The sequence below is a fragment of the Episyrphus balteatus genome, chromosome 1, assembly GCF_945859705.1.
Source record: "Episyrphus balteatus chromosome 1, idEpiBalt1.1, whole genome shotgun sequence".
NCBI classification, from domain to species: domain Eukaryota; kingdom Metazoa; phylum Arthropoda; class Insecta; order Diptera; family Syrphidae; genus Episyrphus; species Episyrphus balteatus.
In genome coordinates, this window is record NC_079134.1 from 115,718,422 (window position 1) to 115,735,133 (window position 16,712).

At 31.8% G+C, this 16,712-nt stretch overlaps 1 protein-coding gene across 1 annotated transcript; it reads right to left on the reverse strand.

The window, feature by feature from the left end:
• Positions 1-425: 425 nt before the first annotated feature.
• On the reverse strand, positions 426-16,280 carry LOC129917202 (muskelin). Its single transcript, XM_055997602.1, has 11 exons — positions 16,028-16,280; positions 15,604-15,816; positions 8,342-8,543; positions 7,993-8,269; positions 7,320-7,921; positions 7,061-7,261; positions 4,840-5,046; positions 4,396-4,481; positions 2,208-2,364; positions 2,039-2,144; positions 426-894 (listed from the first exon to the last, which is right to left on the reverse strand). The coding sequence occupies exons 1-11, from the start codon at positions 16,108-16,110 to the stop codon at positions 659-661; spliced, it is 2,370 nt and encodes a 789-aa protein (XP_055853577.1). The 5' UTR covers positions 16,111-16,280; the 3' UTR covers positions 426-658.
• Between the last annotated feature and the right edge of the window lie 432 nt (positions 16,281-16,712).

A 16,712-nucleotide genomic window follows, 5' to 3' on the forward strand; every position in this document is an offset into this window, starting at 1 on the left:
ATCGCAAAACAATATACAACGCATTCATTTGGGAAAAATTTGTTTGAAATTAAGATTTAAGATAACACAACGAAACGAAACCAGCCAGCTCTACACTTAATTTTTATTGTCCTGGGGCTTGTTTCTTGATCCAATAGATTTTTGCAGACTGAAATGAAAAATTTTCAAAAATTTTTATCAATTGGGATTGTTTACTTGGCAAGTTTTCAAACATTAGAAAATGGTAACAAAAAGAAAAATTTCCCAGTAAACAACCAGAATTTAATTGATAAAAATTATTAAAAAACAAAACTTAGAACTTGTTACAATTTTATATCTTACTGCTTTTTGTTTTGAACGTAGGAGAATTTGTTTTTTTTTTTTAGTTTTCTGTTGATATAATTCCTTATTTGAAAAAGCGAATCAATAAAAAACACAATATGTAGTTACATTTTTGAAACAATTTTCTCTAAACTTTAATTACAGTAGAATAATATTACAATTTTAATACATATCAAAATTAAACAAAATCACTTCGAAACAACACAACATAAAATTATAAATTTAAATACTCTTAACTTTAATATCGCATCTTATACAAACAAATTGCCTTTGAAAACACTTATACAAATTCTTAAGTCTATGATCATGCCAAAAAAAATATAAAAAGCATTTAGAATTATGTCAATATAAAGTCACTTAAATTCCCTTTTGGCTGGACTATATTGGTTGGCATTAGTTGCGAAAGTTTGTTGAATAAAAACGCTCTATGACTCCTCATTTCAAAAAGATAGTCCTGTTTGGCTAGTTTTCCTCCACTCTTTTTGTAAAGGTTATATAATTTACTATCCGATAAAGAGGAAGTGCAGTCATGAGATTCTTTAGGGGATTCGTTTTCATTATCAGCAGTTTCCGCTTTAAAAAAATGTTAAGAATTATTATTATTATTATACCTATGCTAGTGTCGTTTTCCTTTACATCACTGAGAGAACCTTTTCTACACTTCTACACTTTTTTAGATATATTGTTTCTTTTAAACAAAAAAGTCTCCAAAACAAAGTCACTTAAACAGCTTTTATCTTGAGTTCTATTGATCGCATTACTAATATTGATGTCTTCAGGCTTAGAGGAAATGACAGCATACGTTCCTATATAATGAATATGAAATAATGTGAATTTAGCCTACTAATATCAATTGCAAAACTCATGTTTTTAAACCCCCTGAAACCAATACAAGACCGCGATTTCAAGCAGCCACACTTTTGAATTCGTTATAAGAACCGCATAAGGCTATGCTCACATTTTGATTATATACTTCAACTCCCAAAATTTTCTGTGGGCTTTAAGATTATTAAATCATTTTATTTTTCTAATGAAATAAAAGTTCTTTTTTAAAGTCAGTTAATGTAATGCCGTTTTCAATTGGTTTCAAGGATTCACTTATTCTGAAATCCAATAAAACGGTTTGAATCGCTTCCACTCAATTTTGTTTTTTTTTTTTTGTATGTGTTTGTGTAAAATTTTTAATGTCAAATATTTTAATATTGAAAAATTATAATTTTGAGGACGACGATGAAGAAGATGATAATAATAAATCATTCCATTTCAATTTTTTAATTAATTTCAATTTCAGAAAATAATTAACTCTTGATTAAACACGCTGATTGAGTTTTTTTTTTGCATTTGAATATTCATGTATTAGTACTTCTTGAATGGATTTTGATTTGAAATCGAGAAGAGAATTTCTCTTATCAGAATCGTCCTAGCTGTCATTTTCATGCCAATAAAATGGTTTCAGAAGGCTTCTGAATGTTTCCGGACGCTTCTAGACGTCCAATCGAAAACGACATAAGTTTCTTCTTTAATGTCACCAAAAAAACTGGTATTTTTTTGGGTTCAATGTTAGAAAATCCGAACTTAATTTTAGGTGGTGCGTTGAGCCCACAGAAAGTCAACCTCAATTGCAAGTTAATATTTACTCTTGGTTACGTCCATTACTCGAGTATACTCTCAATATTGTGAAGGATAACGACATAATTTATAGCTTTGATTTTGTTACCTTTTCCTTCTCGATTGTCACTTTCAACTGATAATGTAGCTAAAGTCAATTGACCCACGGATATTGGGTCTTCTGGTCTAAACAAAAATGCGGCCAATTTATGGAACTTCAACAGAAATAAACGACTATCAATAAATGCACATATTAACAGAAAATAATAAATACTCACATTATTCAACTGCACTGGATCAGAATGATTTATAACTTCTGAAACATGCGTTTGTAAGTAGCGTAGAGCTTTTATAGGGTTAATCCTCGATATTTCTTCATAAAAAAGTTTCCTAACTAGATATCGACAATGATTTAAAATTTCTTCACGTGTCGGCCTGTGGAGAATAAAAAAAATGTAAAATATAGTTACAGTTAGTGTATGTATGTATTTCGAATGTTGGAATTAAAAGTTTGTACACTAACTAATTTACTTTGTAACTGTAAACGTTCTGTAACTTTGTCAACTTTGTCAACATGTTTTAACGTTTCTTATACCCATTTTCTTTCATAAATAAAGTAAAATTTCTTTTAAATTAAGAATTTATGAAGTATAAAGTTTCTTTTATTTTGATAAAATTGATTTTAAAGTCATTCAAACATTTTATCGCCATTGGGCACGTTTAAACACCTATCGGATAGGCTATCTGGGATACTCGTATCTGGAATATCTCTTTGAACAAAAAGCTATCCAGATAGCTTGCCAAAGCAGCAACAAAAAAAATATGAAAATATTAAAAAGAGGAAATTGTTTCTTTTGAACAACAAAAAGCTATCCGATAGCTTTATGTTAACTGTTTGAACGTGCCCATTTAGGGTCACAGAACGTATTCGTAACGATTTAAGAATTTTTGATATATTACTTTACAAAACACCTTTTTTTTAGATAAAGGTTAAGGTTAATTCATACCAAAGAAGGCATGTTTTGGTGACGACACAGTTAAATCTATTTATCCAATGCTGCATTAAAGTATAACATACGAACAATATTTTCACAAAGAAATATTTAAAAAACGGCCTGGCAGCATTCGGACGTGTCTCGAAAAAAAAGTAAAATTTATTGCTGGACCATTCGTTTAATATATAGCTTTCCCTAGGTAACGCTCGATGGGTTTTTTTAAATTTCAATTATTTTTTACTTTTTGGGCGCGATATTAAGCTAATAGAACGTTTTATTTGTTATAGTAAATAGACCAGTGCCGAAGCCTTGAAAAACATTAAAAAATAAGAAAAAATCATAGTTGGGTGAAACCCATTGGAAAAGGAAGTGAATATGATACAAATGAACGGAAAAATAAATTACGGGCGAGCCGAGTTCGGGAAGTGGTAGGGTTGAGTTTTTAATGGTAAAAAATGGTATATCTCGATTTCCGGCAAAACTACAAGTCCTATGGAAAAAAGTTGTATGGCAAGGTTGTAGGTAATGAAAAGATCTACGACTTATGAATCAACAGTTTTTTGCAAAAAGCTTGAATTCGAAAATTTTTGTATCATTATTTACAATTTTGGGCTATTTATTAAAATTTACACTTAAATTACTCAAAAACCGTAAGATTTTATGTTACATTGATTAATGTTATGGTTTTTAAGTAATTTAAGTGTAAATTTTAATAAATAGCCCAAGATTGTAAATAATGATACAAAAATTTTCGAATTCAAACTTTTTGAATTTTTCGAAAACATGCACTTTGGTGTACTAATGTAAATTTTTGTTTACACTATTAGAAAGTAGAGATTTTAACGAACAAAATGCCCACCTATTTTTTGAAAAAAGCTGATATTTTGACAAATAACGTGAATTTTCGATTGAAAGTTAGGGTGTTTTTTTGGTATTAAGTAAAAAAAAGGTTAAAAAATAAATATTTTAAATCAAATAAATTACTGTGTATTTGGGACATAATAAGGTAAGTTTTCACCACATTTCGTAGAAAAAACCATTTTTTGAAAAAGATAAAAATAAAAACCAAAAACTCCATTTTTTGAATTTTTCACATAAATTTTGGGGTTATGTGAAAAAATTGTTGATTCATAAGTTGTAGATCTTTTTATTACCTACAACCTTGCCATACAACTTTTTTCCAAAGGACTTGTAGTTTTGCCGGAAATTGACATATACCATTTTTTAACATTAAAAACTCAACCCTACCACTTCCCGAACTCGGCTCGCCCGTAATTTATTTTTCCGTTCATTTGTATCATATTCACCTCCTTTTCCAATGGGTTTCATCCTACTATGATTTTTTTTGGTTCCAAAAATTATCGACCCTGGGCTAAAAATAAAAGTTATTAACAAAAACTCTCCAGCGTTACCTCAAAAATTAGTAGCTGAAAATTTAAATTGTACTTAGGTTTTTTTTTACAAAACTTACTTTTCCAATTCTAATATCCAAAAGTCATCAAGTCTAAGCTGTGGCAAGGTGGCTTTTCCTGGGTTTCCACCAAACAAATAATGCAGCTGGAAAGAGAAATGCATATCATTTAAACTTTGCTAGTTAAATCTTAAGAGCTATAAAAAGCAAGGTTTGGAGAACGATAACATTTTATTCGTTCGCGAGCGAAAAACGCAAATAACAATTTAATCGGATCCTTTAAAAAAATAAATGCATTATGACATTAGAAAATGGATTTAATGTTAAAATCAAAGCTGCAAAAATTTCATGGCCGACCGGTATAGTTACTCAATACGAAGCTCAGTATAATGATGTCGAGTTATGTTAATGGACAACTAATTAAACTTATAATTTTAATTTTAATATTTATTATTACTTTTATGGGTTTGAGAATAAGTTATGATTTAAAAAAAAAATATTTACCTTAGCAACTTCGTCGTAAACCAGTTGATGGGCATACCTTGGACATGGCTCACTCAATGAAGTTGACAATTTATCCTGCTTAGATTCAGCAACGTAACGACGCGTGTAGATTCGAGACCATGTATTTCTCTGCAGAGAATATACCCAGAACGAGTTCGATGCGTCTACTTGTTGGATATCTCTACGGTCCTTTTGTTTGCTCAAACTCTAAAATGAATTAAAATTATAAACATACAAAATAGAACTTGAGTGATTATAATATTTAGTATTTTGCTAAATGTTTTGTTTTATAGTAAACATGTTTCTATGCAGTTTACTTCTCGATTAATATTCGGCCAAAATTTACTGAAAACTTGTTGCTTTAGTTTCTTTTGCACGAAAATGCATAAGCTTTATCTACTTTATTTTTATTTTATTTATTTATTATTTTTTGCACGAAAGAGACGAACATTTTAGCTCCTGCACTTTCAACTTTAGATTTGCCAGCTGAATTGAACCTCTTCATTGTCTGTCCTTAAGAAAGGAGACCCTCTGAACTGCGCCAACTACAGAGGAATCAGTCTTCTTAACATCGATTATAAAAACCCCTATGCCGTGTTATGATTGCACGCTGTTTCGTCAAGGTTGGAAAAGATCTCACAGATACCTTTCATGTTAAAAAAGGTTTTAAACAAGGTAACTTGCAGTCATGCGACTTCTTTTAAATCAGTCTTAAAAGAATAATACAGAACTCAAGAGTCAACAACAGAGGCAGCATCTTTATAAGTCTTTTCTTTTATTCGCTTAAATTAACTATTATTAGCAAAAGTAAACTTTCATCGTCCTAAATTGAAAAAAAAAGTTAGAAAAATTATGACGTCCCAAAATCGTTCCTAAATGAAAAATTTTCCCAACTCAGCTTCTGGACTTGAGTTCCAATGTTAATTTGTCAAACCCATATAAATGGAAAAGGGAGGGGAATATGTGAGAAGAGAATTTCATATTCGTTTTCCTTCATAGTTCCTAGTTCCTTCCTTGAAATTTTTTAATGCATATTTGTGTTTCATTTGGCTTATAATTCAATTTGAAAGCATTATTTCTGTACAAAATTATTTATTAAATCCGAAAATCGATCTGAAATAATTTTATTTTTCACAGATCAACAAAATCTAACACTAGCACAAAACCTAACAAAATAAGAACAACGATTTGTTGTACAAAGATACTAACCTAACCAAACGAGCAAAGGCTCCGCCACTAAGAAGGCTAGATCATGTGGAGCGCATGGACAATAATGCTCCGGCCCGGAAAGTTTTCGACTCCTACCCAGAGGGACTGCGCAGTAGGAGAAGATCTTGGCTTAGGTGATGCACGCAAGTGGAAGGGGACCTCAATCCATTTGGTGTACGAAACTGGAAGCTTATGACTAATGTCGTTTTTTTTCATTCTATTAAGAAGTACTCTAAATTTTTACTCCTTTTTCTGGAGTGATAGAACATAATGAGAGTAATTTTTTTTTTTTTTTTTTTGTAATTGTGTGTGTGACAAGGCAAAAATGGATAATTTCCTTGAACAAAATAGTGATAACAGGCCTAGGGAAAATCACGTACCTAGTTTTTTTTTTGAAAACGCAAATTTGACAACAATTTTCTTTGGTTTTATTTTGTTCTTGTTTTCGTATCGTCAAACAGGAAGACGTAGACGCACAAGATGTACATAAGAACAAGAGAGAGAGAAAGATCGAGTTATCCTTTGCTCTTATGTGCATCTTGTGCGTCTACGTCTTCGTGTAGAAGCAGACTATGTATTTTAATTAAAAAAAAAAAAAAAACACCAAAAAACAACTCCAGTGGGGTCTATGTGCAACGAAAACTTTTGAATAAATTAAAAACGTTACTATACAAGCAAATAATACACAACCGACGAAATAAAATAAAGCAGAAGAGCAAAAAAAAAGAACAAGATCAAAGAGAAACTTCAAAAAGAGTCACCAAATTTTTTTACCGGAGACTCACTTAAAGGGTACTCTCATTGGAGTGAAAGAAAACGACATAAAAATATAGCCGGCTTCAGAAGCTTGTTAGTTGATTCTCGGTTTTACACCTTTAGAATTGCTATTTTTTTCAATGCGGATAATTACAGAGTCTTCCCTAATCTATCAATTTATAATAAACTTTTTCCAAACATCTGACCAAAAAGTAATGAAATATATACTATGTATCATGCACTTACTATTACTTACAGAAAAAACATAAATTTCGTCTCTATCACAATCAATTGTAGCGCGAAGAGTATAACCAGCCGACGGTTCATTCTTATTTTCATAGCATTTATTGTCTTTGTTGAGTAAGCTTATGACTTGGGTATCTACATCATATGAAATAAATTCTTCAATATCCTCTTTGCCTCGCTGTCCTCCATATATATATAATTTTCTTGTTTTCTGTAAAACAAAATAATTTTATTGATATAATGATTGATATATCAAGTTATGATCTTACACTGTGAAAAACCATGCAATGTGTTATGCGAGATTTAATGGATAACACTTCTGACTGACAAGCCAAAGGATGGTGACAATCAACAAGAATTTGTGTCCATGTATTTGTTGCAATGTGATAAGAGAAAAGCCCAGAGTAGTCGGGTTCACCAGATGCAATACTACTCACACTTCTTGGAGTCAGAATTTTACCGCCAAACACATAAATCATTCGTTTCTCGACGTCAATACACATTTGATGATCATAAACAAGTTGCGGTCCACTTACTTGGCTTGTGTCGTCACATATTTGTAACCAAGTACATGCACTAGTATCAAACAGATAGAAATCGCTCTTCGTATAATCAATAGTTCTGATTGAATTATCTAAATATCGACCGAGAATAAAAATATTCTCGCTTACAGGATCGAATACCATTTTATGACAAGAGCGAGGCGTAGGACCTCCAAATCGCTCGGAGTGCTCAAAAAGTAACGTCCATGTACATGTACCTATATGAAATACCCAAAAATCACTCATATCTTGAAATCCATCCCATCCTCCAAATAAGTAGACCAAACTTTTTTTAGGGTCAATTACTAACTGATGACCTCCACGTGTTCCTATTTGTATTAATAAATATTGTTAGCAGAACATACATATTAATGTACAGAAACAAAAAATAACCAATTACCAGGTTGATATGCACTCTTTGCTTCTTGTAGTTTCCAAGAGTGTTTGTAATCTTGTTTCTCCAAATATGCATCCATAAGTCCTTCCGCCACACATTTTTCAATAAGTTCTTCGGTTTTGTTAAAATCTCCTCTAGCTACCAAACAATGATGTAAGTCAGTAATAAGTTGATTTTCCAAACGGATATTTGTTTCTTCTTGTAAGGCCTTAAAGGCGTTATCATAACCTTGTTGCCGAAAGTGTTTTAGGCATAGCTTTATTATTTCAATTTCGCGTAACTGTTGTAGAAAAATAATTGTTTTTTTGATGAACATAATATGAGCATTTCTTTTAGTAACTGTACGACTTACCGTGCTGTAGTTTTTCAAACTTAAACCCATAAACATGGGATCGTCCTGTCCATGTAATTCAACATACCAAATGCTAAAATTAAAACTTGGTCCCCAAGACAAAAGCGGCATAATTTTTATATATAATATTGGAAATTTATCCCCTTCTTCAGTAAGATACCTCAAACTAAAAATTTCAGGTATTGAATCGTTTTTTAGACCGCTGAAATAAAATAAAAATATTTAATGATCGGATAAATATTTAAATCGAACTTTGCATAAAAAAAGATGAGGATGAAAATTTTAAATCATACAATTATAGAACTAAGTCTAAGGGCCGGTTTGTTCACAATTGATTATCTTTAATCAGGGATTATTCCAGTCGATAATCGTAGAATCCGTTTGTTCACTAAAATTGTAATCAAGGAATCTATGATTTGTTTTCAAAAAACAACGAAGAAAAACTGACATTAGCATAAAAATATAAACTTCATATAATATATTTCATATATATTCAATATTCATATATGTATGTATCTTTATTCTTAAAAAAAAGCCTTAATGGGGACCATTAAAGAAAAAAAAAACAAACATTTTCTGGCGGCCGTGTTAAATAATACAATATTAAATATTTATTTAAACTGTAGGACTTCTGCTGAGAAAAATGTCTCCCAAGCTGCATCCTTTCTCCAAATGTTCTTTTTCTGTAAACCAATCGAAATATATGTAGTTTTTTTTCTTGGTCCTTGGAATAATTCTATGTTCTTTTAGCTTTGTTCGCTTTGACATACATATTTCTGAAAACATAAGAATTATATTTACAAATGTTCATAAAAACAAAATTTAAAAATTACCATTAATGGTTGTAAATAAGAATTTATTTTCCTTACTGACTCTTTTTAAATTAAACTTCACAAACAAATAATTTCACAAATAAATAAATAAAGATGCAATCTAAAAGGAAGCAAATTAACTCTAATAAGTGTTAGGCTCAATTTAATTCAGTGGAATTAGGCAACAATATTAAATGTATTAAAGGTATTTTTATGCTTTGTTATATGTAGGAAATAAATTGGTTTAGAAACACCCATGTTTTTAGTTCTTATCAGATCAAAACCAATACGATATGACGTCAAAAGGTAAGCTTATGGGCTCTTTTATGAATTCCGATTCGTTAGAAAAATTTGGCGAATAAGTTATAAAGCCTTTAATAAGCAATTCAGCGTTTTGAAAATGATTGATTGATTTATTGATATTGGGCTGTAAGATGCACTGAGACTCTATTGTGCCTCTTAAGCTAGCTGAGTTAGTTTCTCATTTCACGCTCCTCCTCATATTTTTTAGTTCTGCCCAGATTTTTGCTCTCCTGGTCTCCTCGCCTAGTTTTATTTTATTTTTAATAAAGTTTTCTTCTATTCCGCAATACGGTTCGGGTCCCATTAAAGGGGAACTTGCTCCCACTTTTGCTTAAGAATTCACCTCCTCGTTCCCCTGGGCACCAACGTGCCAAGGTACGTAGTGTAGAGTGACTTTGTTTATTTTGCAAAGTTCGTTAAGTTTTCCTATACACTACAGTACTAGCTTAGAGTTGATTTCATAGGATTCATAGTTCATAGTTCGTTAAGTTTTCCTATACACTACAGTATTAGCTTAGAGTTGATTTCATAGGATTTAAGTGCTTTAAGTGCAGATTGGCATCTCTTGGAAAGTCAAGCAAATTTTCTTCTGGGGATCTAGACAGCAAGTATCTTTCTCTGTTGCACAAGAGTGTATCTTAAATCGTTCCCATGAGTCGAACGTATATATGTATAGTATAAATATATGTATACTAGGGTCCGCCTTATTTTAAAACTTTTGAAATTACATTCTGCCAACTGGTTCCATCTCATGAAAAAAAAAATTGTCAAATAAAATTTCCAAATACGATGAAATTTAGGGGTCGCTACAGGGCTTTGAAAATTAGCCTGGTCGGCCCAAATAACAAAAACTATTCTAGTCTGAAAATTCACCTGACAAATCAGTTTCCCTGGAGTTTTCTCCATGAACAAAATCTGCCAAGGTTCGGCATTTTAAGAGACCTTTCGCCGAAAAACGGCCAGAATATATGACCAGACACCGATTAAAAAGAGATCGGTTAAAAAGTATTTAGAAAACAGCGGCTGGGAAGTTATGAATCACCCGCAGTGGAACCCAGACCTTGGCGTCTTACAACTATTTTGCCCTATCACGTCAGGTTTTTGAGATAACTTAAAAAAAGATGTTCGTTTCTTTTTGGAGGTTAACTCGAAAACCTGACGTTATAGGGCAAAATAGAATTGGAATCTGACTTTAGCGACCCGAAAAACATATAATTAGCATTGTCACACTTCGAGATAAAAAAAAAATTTTTTTGGGCCTGACATTTTTTGAGGTTATTTTGAAAACCTGACGTGATAGGGCAAAATGGACTTCGGATTCGATTTCAGAGACCCTAAAAACATATGTCAATATAATACAAAAAGTGCGACCAATAAAGATGAGTCATATGCCGTTGGAAAGTTTTTTTTGCGTAGATCAATTGTTTGTATGGCGCCAATAATCAATTCGCTGTGGTAAAAAAAGCTTTAGCCATAAATGAAGAACGGGGTAGAAATAGGTAATAGTCGGAGAGGCGAACGTCGAGTTACTAAGCCCATAAGGTTAGAGGTTGAAATTGATGTCAAATGAGAGAGATTAGTTTGTGAATATGAAAAAATTAGAGTTGCCAATTTTAAATATGAACTTCTATGTGGCAACCCTGAATCCGTAACAAAAGTGTGAAAACAAAAAGTATTCACGACTTTTAGTATTAGGTAGGAAAGTATGAACAGATAAAAGTATTCAAGGAAAAAAGTATGCGCGACAAAAGTTCGAAAAATGGAAAACTATTATTTTGACTGGGTTTTGATCTGGCAATAGTTACAAAGAGAAATGAGAATTTGCGAGAACAAATGTGGCGATGGACAATTCTGATTGGTCAAAAAAGAATAATAAATAGATGAATTTATTGTTAGATAGGGCTGGGGTCTCAGAAAAAAAAGAGAGTATATAGATATTCATAAGGATAGGAGGTCTAAATTTAATTTTCAGTCTCGCAGCTGCGATGAGCGAGGCAAGGTTAAGAGTGCGCTCGATTATTTTTTTTTTAATTAGGGAGAGTGGAGTATTTGTATGGAAGGTGGACGTCCCGCGGCCAATATATTGTTATTTATTTAGTTAGTTAAGTTAAAATGCAATTTTATATTTATGTATTTTGTATATGTAGGTATGTAGGTACGTTGAATCACAAGGTATGTATGTTCTTAAAAGATAGTGCATGTAGGTCGGATTGAGACAAGAAAAAATTCGTAGAGTAGAGGGAGAGTTCTATTCCCCTTCGTTTAGACGGGAGAGGTAGGTACTTTTCAAAAACATGGCTTAGCTTGGAAAAAACATTATTAAAAATCAACGGTTATACTCACAACGACGTGCTATCACTTCTTGTAAAGCCAATAATTTTTTAATTCATTTTGTTATAAAACAAAACTGTTTTCAGGAATGATTTTTGAAAAAAAAAAAAAAAAACAGTTTTCCAAGTTATAACATAAAAAAAGAACAAAGTTCTATGTAAGTTCTTATTTTGTTTTCAAAATAGAAAACCGAATCCATAAATGTTTTGTCGTATTCGAAAAAGTTAAAAACAAAACTAGTTTTTTTATAAGAAAATCTTTTATTTTTGGTTTATCTATCTGCATGGTTGATACCAATTAGCGATTTAAGAAAATACTTAATTAAGTATAGGGTGTTTTCATAAACGTCTGCCTAACTTAGGCCTGCGTTAGTCGTGTTCATAAAGTAAGATCTTCGATCGGACTAACTTAGTCCAACTGCAGTACTGCTGTTCATAAACGTCATTTATGTCGTCAACGTCCGTCGGTCATATTGCGCAGCCAAAATTGTATATGGCTACAGATCTCCCAAAGAAGTTTATTTTGCTCTTGATTCGATGTTTTTATTGTTAAAAAATGTAAATATGTATTGTAAAAAAAAATTGAAAGGCAAAAATATTAATAAGGGTGGTGCAAAAAATGTTACTTTTTTCATTTTTCGAAGAATTTAGATTTTAATGAAACAGAAAATTTCTAAATCCTTTTTTTTCCATTAGGGTGGTTCAATTTTTTTTCATCGATAATTTGGTCAAAATAATATCGACGTTGAATTTTTTCGAATTCCACGAGCAACTGTAGAAGATAAAATTTTTTAGACCCACCCTAATACAAAAAAAAATAATTTAAACTCATTGTATAAAAAAAACAGGATTTAGAAATTTTCTCTCTCTCCCTCTACTCTACGAATTTTTTCTTGTCTCAATCCGACCTACATGCACTATCTTTTAAGAACATACATACCTTGCGATTCAACGTACCTACATACTTACATATACAAAATACATAAATATTAAATTGCATTTTAACTTAACTAACTAAATAAATAACAATATATTAGCCGCGGGACGTCCACCTTCCATACAAATACTCCACTCTCCCTAATTAAAAAAAAAAATAATCGAGCGCACTCTTAACCTTGCCTCGCTCATCGCAGCTGCGAGACTGAAAATTAAATTTAGACCTCCTATCCTTATGAATATCTATATACTCTCTTTTTTTTCTGAGACCCCAGCCCTATCTAACAATAAATTCATCTATTTATTATTCTTTTTTGACCAATCAGAATTGTCCATCGCCACATTTGTTTTCGCAAATTCTCATTTCTCTTTGTAACTATTGCCAGATCAAAACCCAGTCAAAATAATAGTTTTCCATTTTTCGAACTTTTGTCGCGCATACTTTTTTCCTTGAATACTTTTATCTGTTCATACTTTCCTACCTAATACTAAAAGTCGTGAATACTTTTTGTTTTCACACATTTGACGGGTTCCCATTTGAAACGCCAAACAAAAGCCTAAATAGTGAAACAAATAAATAAAATAATGGGCCCTATCGTGCATCTCCAGGGAAATTTTGTTTCCCTCGAAATATTTTTTTCCCTCGGAATTTTTTGTGCGATCCTGAATCTCCCTCGGAATTTATTTCCAGGGAACAAAAAATCGTATGAAACGATGACTAAATTCCCCTGGAAAATTGTTTGCCGATCCCAATAAATTTCGAGGGAGACTTTTTATGATAATTTTCGCTCCCATATTTAAAACATGGGAAACATTTCGAGGGAAATTTTTATTCATGATAACCCCCAATATGAGGAATGTAGGCCTACAAATATGGCCTATTAATTTGTTTCAATATTTAGGCTTTTGTTTGGCATTTTAAAAATGTTCTTATTTGATAATACTACAAAGATATAACAGTATTAGTTATGTCAATCTTTCCTTTGAAATAGGATTGACACATCCCAGTTTAAAAGTGGCAACCCTATTTTTTTATTTTCACTATCAATTTATCTTTCATCTGACACCAGTTTTAACCTCTATCCTTATGAGCTAAATAACACGACGGTCGCCTCTCCGTCTATGATCTATTTTTATCCTGTTCTACATTTAAGGCTAAAACTTTTTTACCACAGCGAATTGAGTCTTGGCGCCATACAAACAATTGATCTACGCAAAAACACCTTTCTAATGACATATCACTCATCGTTATTGGTCTCAGGCACGGTTGCCACAATGGTCATTTATGACAAAAATTGGTCATTTTATATTCACTTGGTCATTTGGTCACTTTTTATTCCATTTGGTAATTTTTTCTGAAGAAATGAACAAAGTATCAGTCTGCGCTATCTTTAGTTTCTAGTGAAAATTTTTACCCGAAATATTTTTGTTCGACTAGTTCTTTTGTGTGCCACCAAAATTTAAGTGAGAAACGAGCTGTTGACTACCTAGCATATAACCAGAAATAAAGTTCGAAATAGGGGGAGTTTTCCGAACTTGAACAACTTTTCGAGCCAGAATTAAAAATACCTAAGGGAAAAGTGACAATTACTTTTTCTGGGTGTAAACTTGTTCACGTGATAGCCACGTATAACTCCACTTTCAATTTTCATGTCCTCAAAAAATGAAAGGATGCCATGTTGGATATGAAAATAAATGCATTGTATATATATTTCTATAGTACTATCAATCGATGAAAAGTCATTAGCGACATCTTTTGGTAGATCTGCTATCAATTTCCTGCATAAGGTTCAAATATAAAATAAACTAGCGATCCCAGCGGTGGCGACGCAAAACAGAAAATTCTACTTCATGAGAGTACTATAGGAATATATTATACAATGATAAATGTATCAAAAATATTACCTACTTCTTGTCTAGAAGAACAGAGATTTTTTTGCGTATATTGAAGATGTTTTTATAGTAAACAAAGCTGAGAAACTTCTAATCTAATGCAATCAAATTTATCTTTTAACATTTCAAGTAACATCAATGATCTCCATTTCGGAAGTTTCAGTTTGAAATTTATATATAATTTTCCCAATTTCCATTTCTTCCTGAAAAGGGATAAAGTTCGGGTATTTTTCTACAGGTAACGCTATTTAAAAAATTTTCCGTTGCGACACTGAACCCCGAAAAATGAGAACCATTTTTGATTAATCATAAACAACTCTACAAGATTTTAAGCAAGGTCTGAAATTTGAAAGGCTAAGAGCTGAAGTGAACCAAGTCACAAAAATGAATTCGGAGATATATTGAGTTAAAGTAAATACGCAACATTTAATTTTATGGCATGGGGAAAATTTGTCTTCAACAAATAATGACAATTTGAAACGAAACACTTTTTGACCAAACTAATGACAGATCTTAAACCTTGCGCAAGTTTTGGTACCTACTGCTACTAGATTTGAATTTATTATTTTTTATTGACTTGGTTCGTTATAGCTCCATTAACCCTCCATTTATGTTTACTTGTTCTATTGTCCCTTACGAATATTCTTTATATAATTTTGTTTTTAGTTGAAAGTTATCAGAAACAAATTATTTTGATCATTTTTAGTTGTGTTTGGTCGTGAGATACACCTACTTATTACAATTTTTATAAAATTATTGTGTGAGAAGCTTATCACTCTGAGAGCTATTTGTGAACCAATGTTTTTGTAATATTTTACAGAAGAATTTTTGCACCAATAAATTCCCAGTAATTAATTTCAATTTTAATAGTGGAGCCGTGCGTCGCGCAGCGTACTGCCAGAACGAAAAGAACGTTTCATTTCGGTTTTTATAAGATTTTTTTTAAGGAGCATAAATACTCACTATCTTAATTACTAAACTAACAAACCTTTCTAAAAGCAGTATCATTTGATTTTCGTCCAGTCCGCCATATACTCGAAATTTTTTTAAATTGCATACATGTGATTTCTCAAACTTGCCAAATTTAATTTTTTGCACAATGGCCGGCCGTTTAAGTTTAAGCGTAAGAAACTGTGGAGGATTGTTTGTGTTCGATGACCATCTTGATGCCTGATTGCTCGGAGTGTCTTCCAAAATATTCCTGAAAAAAATAAAGTTTTTTATTTGGTTTTCATGAGCGTAGAATATTAGTCCTAGAAAGTTTGTCATCTGCTGCTTTTACAATTTTACCGGTTAGTTTTCTAGTTTTACTTTTAGAAATATGCAGTTATTCAAGTGCCTCTTATTAGTTAAGTAATAATTTAACACAAAAGATCATGATCAATAAAACCATTTTTATATTATGTTCTTACTCTGGTAAATAAGATGTAGCATAGCTGGAATATTTATTAATTTCGAAGGGAAGTTTTTCGACGTCGCCAATATTACTAGCCATGTGTAAAATCTATTGGTTGTTTTGTTCTTCAAGTTTTACAAATATAATATAGATTTAATGACCCGTTTATCTTTTGTTTTCGAGTAAATAAAACACCTTGCACGTACAAAAATCTATAGGAGTGCAATTTGCAATGATAGCAAAGAAAAAACCAAACAGTTGTATGAAAAGGAGAGTTTGTAACCAAAGATAAATAAATAAATAAATAGGAAACACTTCTGTTTCTGTCAAGTGTCAACATATTTGCTGCTTGTGTGCATGTGTCTGTATAAAACGATATGTGTGGCTGTGGCTGAGGGATGGGACTTTGCTGCAATTGCAGTAGATCTTCTGCATTTTCTTTTTTTTTTTCAAGCCTGGTACGCTGCTCGCGCTAAATTTTAGCTCCCATACAAATTATCGAAAAATTTTAGCCGAGCTAAAATGAGTCCCATACAAATTATCGATAACTTGTATGGGAATTTTATCTCGGCTAAAATTTAGCGTGAGCAGCGTACCACACTTTAAGCCTGGTACGCTGCTCGCGCTAAATTGCTAAATTGGATGGGACTTTGCTGCAATTGCAGTAGATCTTCTGCATTTTCTTTTTTTTTTCAAGCCTG

Coding starts and splice junctions, on each gene's coding strand:
- LOC129917202 (XM_055997602.1), bottom strand. CDS start 16,110: ATGGCTAGTAATATTGGCGACGTCGAAAAACTTCCCTTCGAAATTAAT. Junction 8,270..8,341: donor GTTTGAAAAACTACAGCACG/GTAAGTCGTACA, acceptor TTTCTACAACAG/TTACGCGAAATTGAAATAAT. Junction 7,262..7,319: donor ATTGCATGGTTTTTCACAGT/GTAAGATCATAA, acceptor TTTGTTTTACAG/AAAACAAGAAAATTATATAT.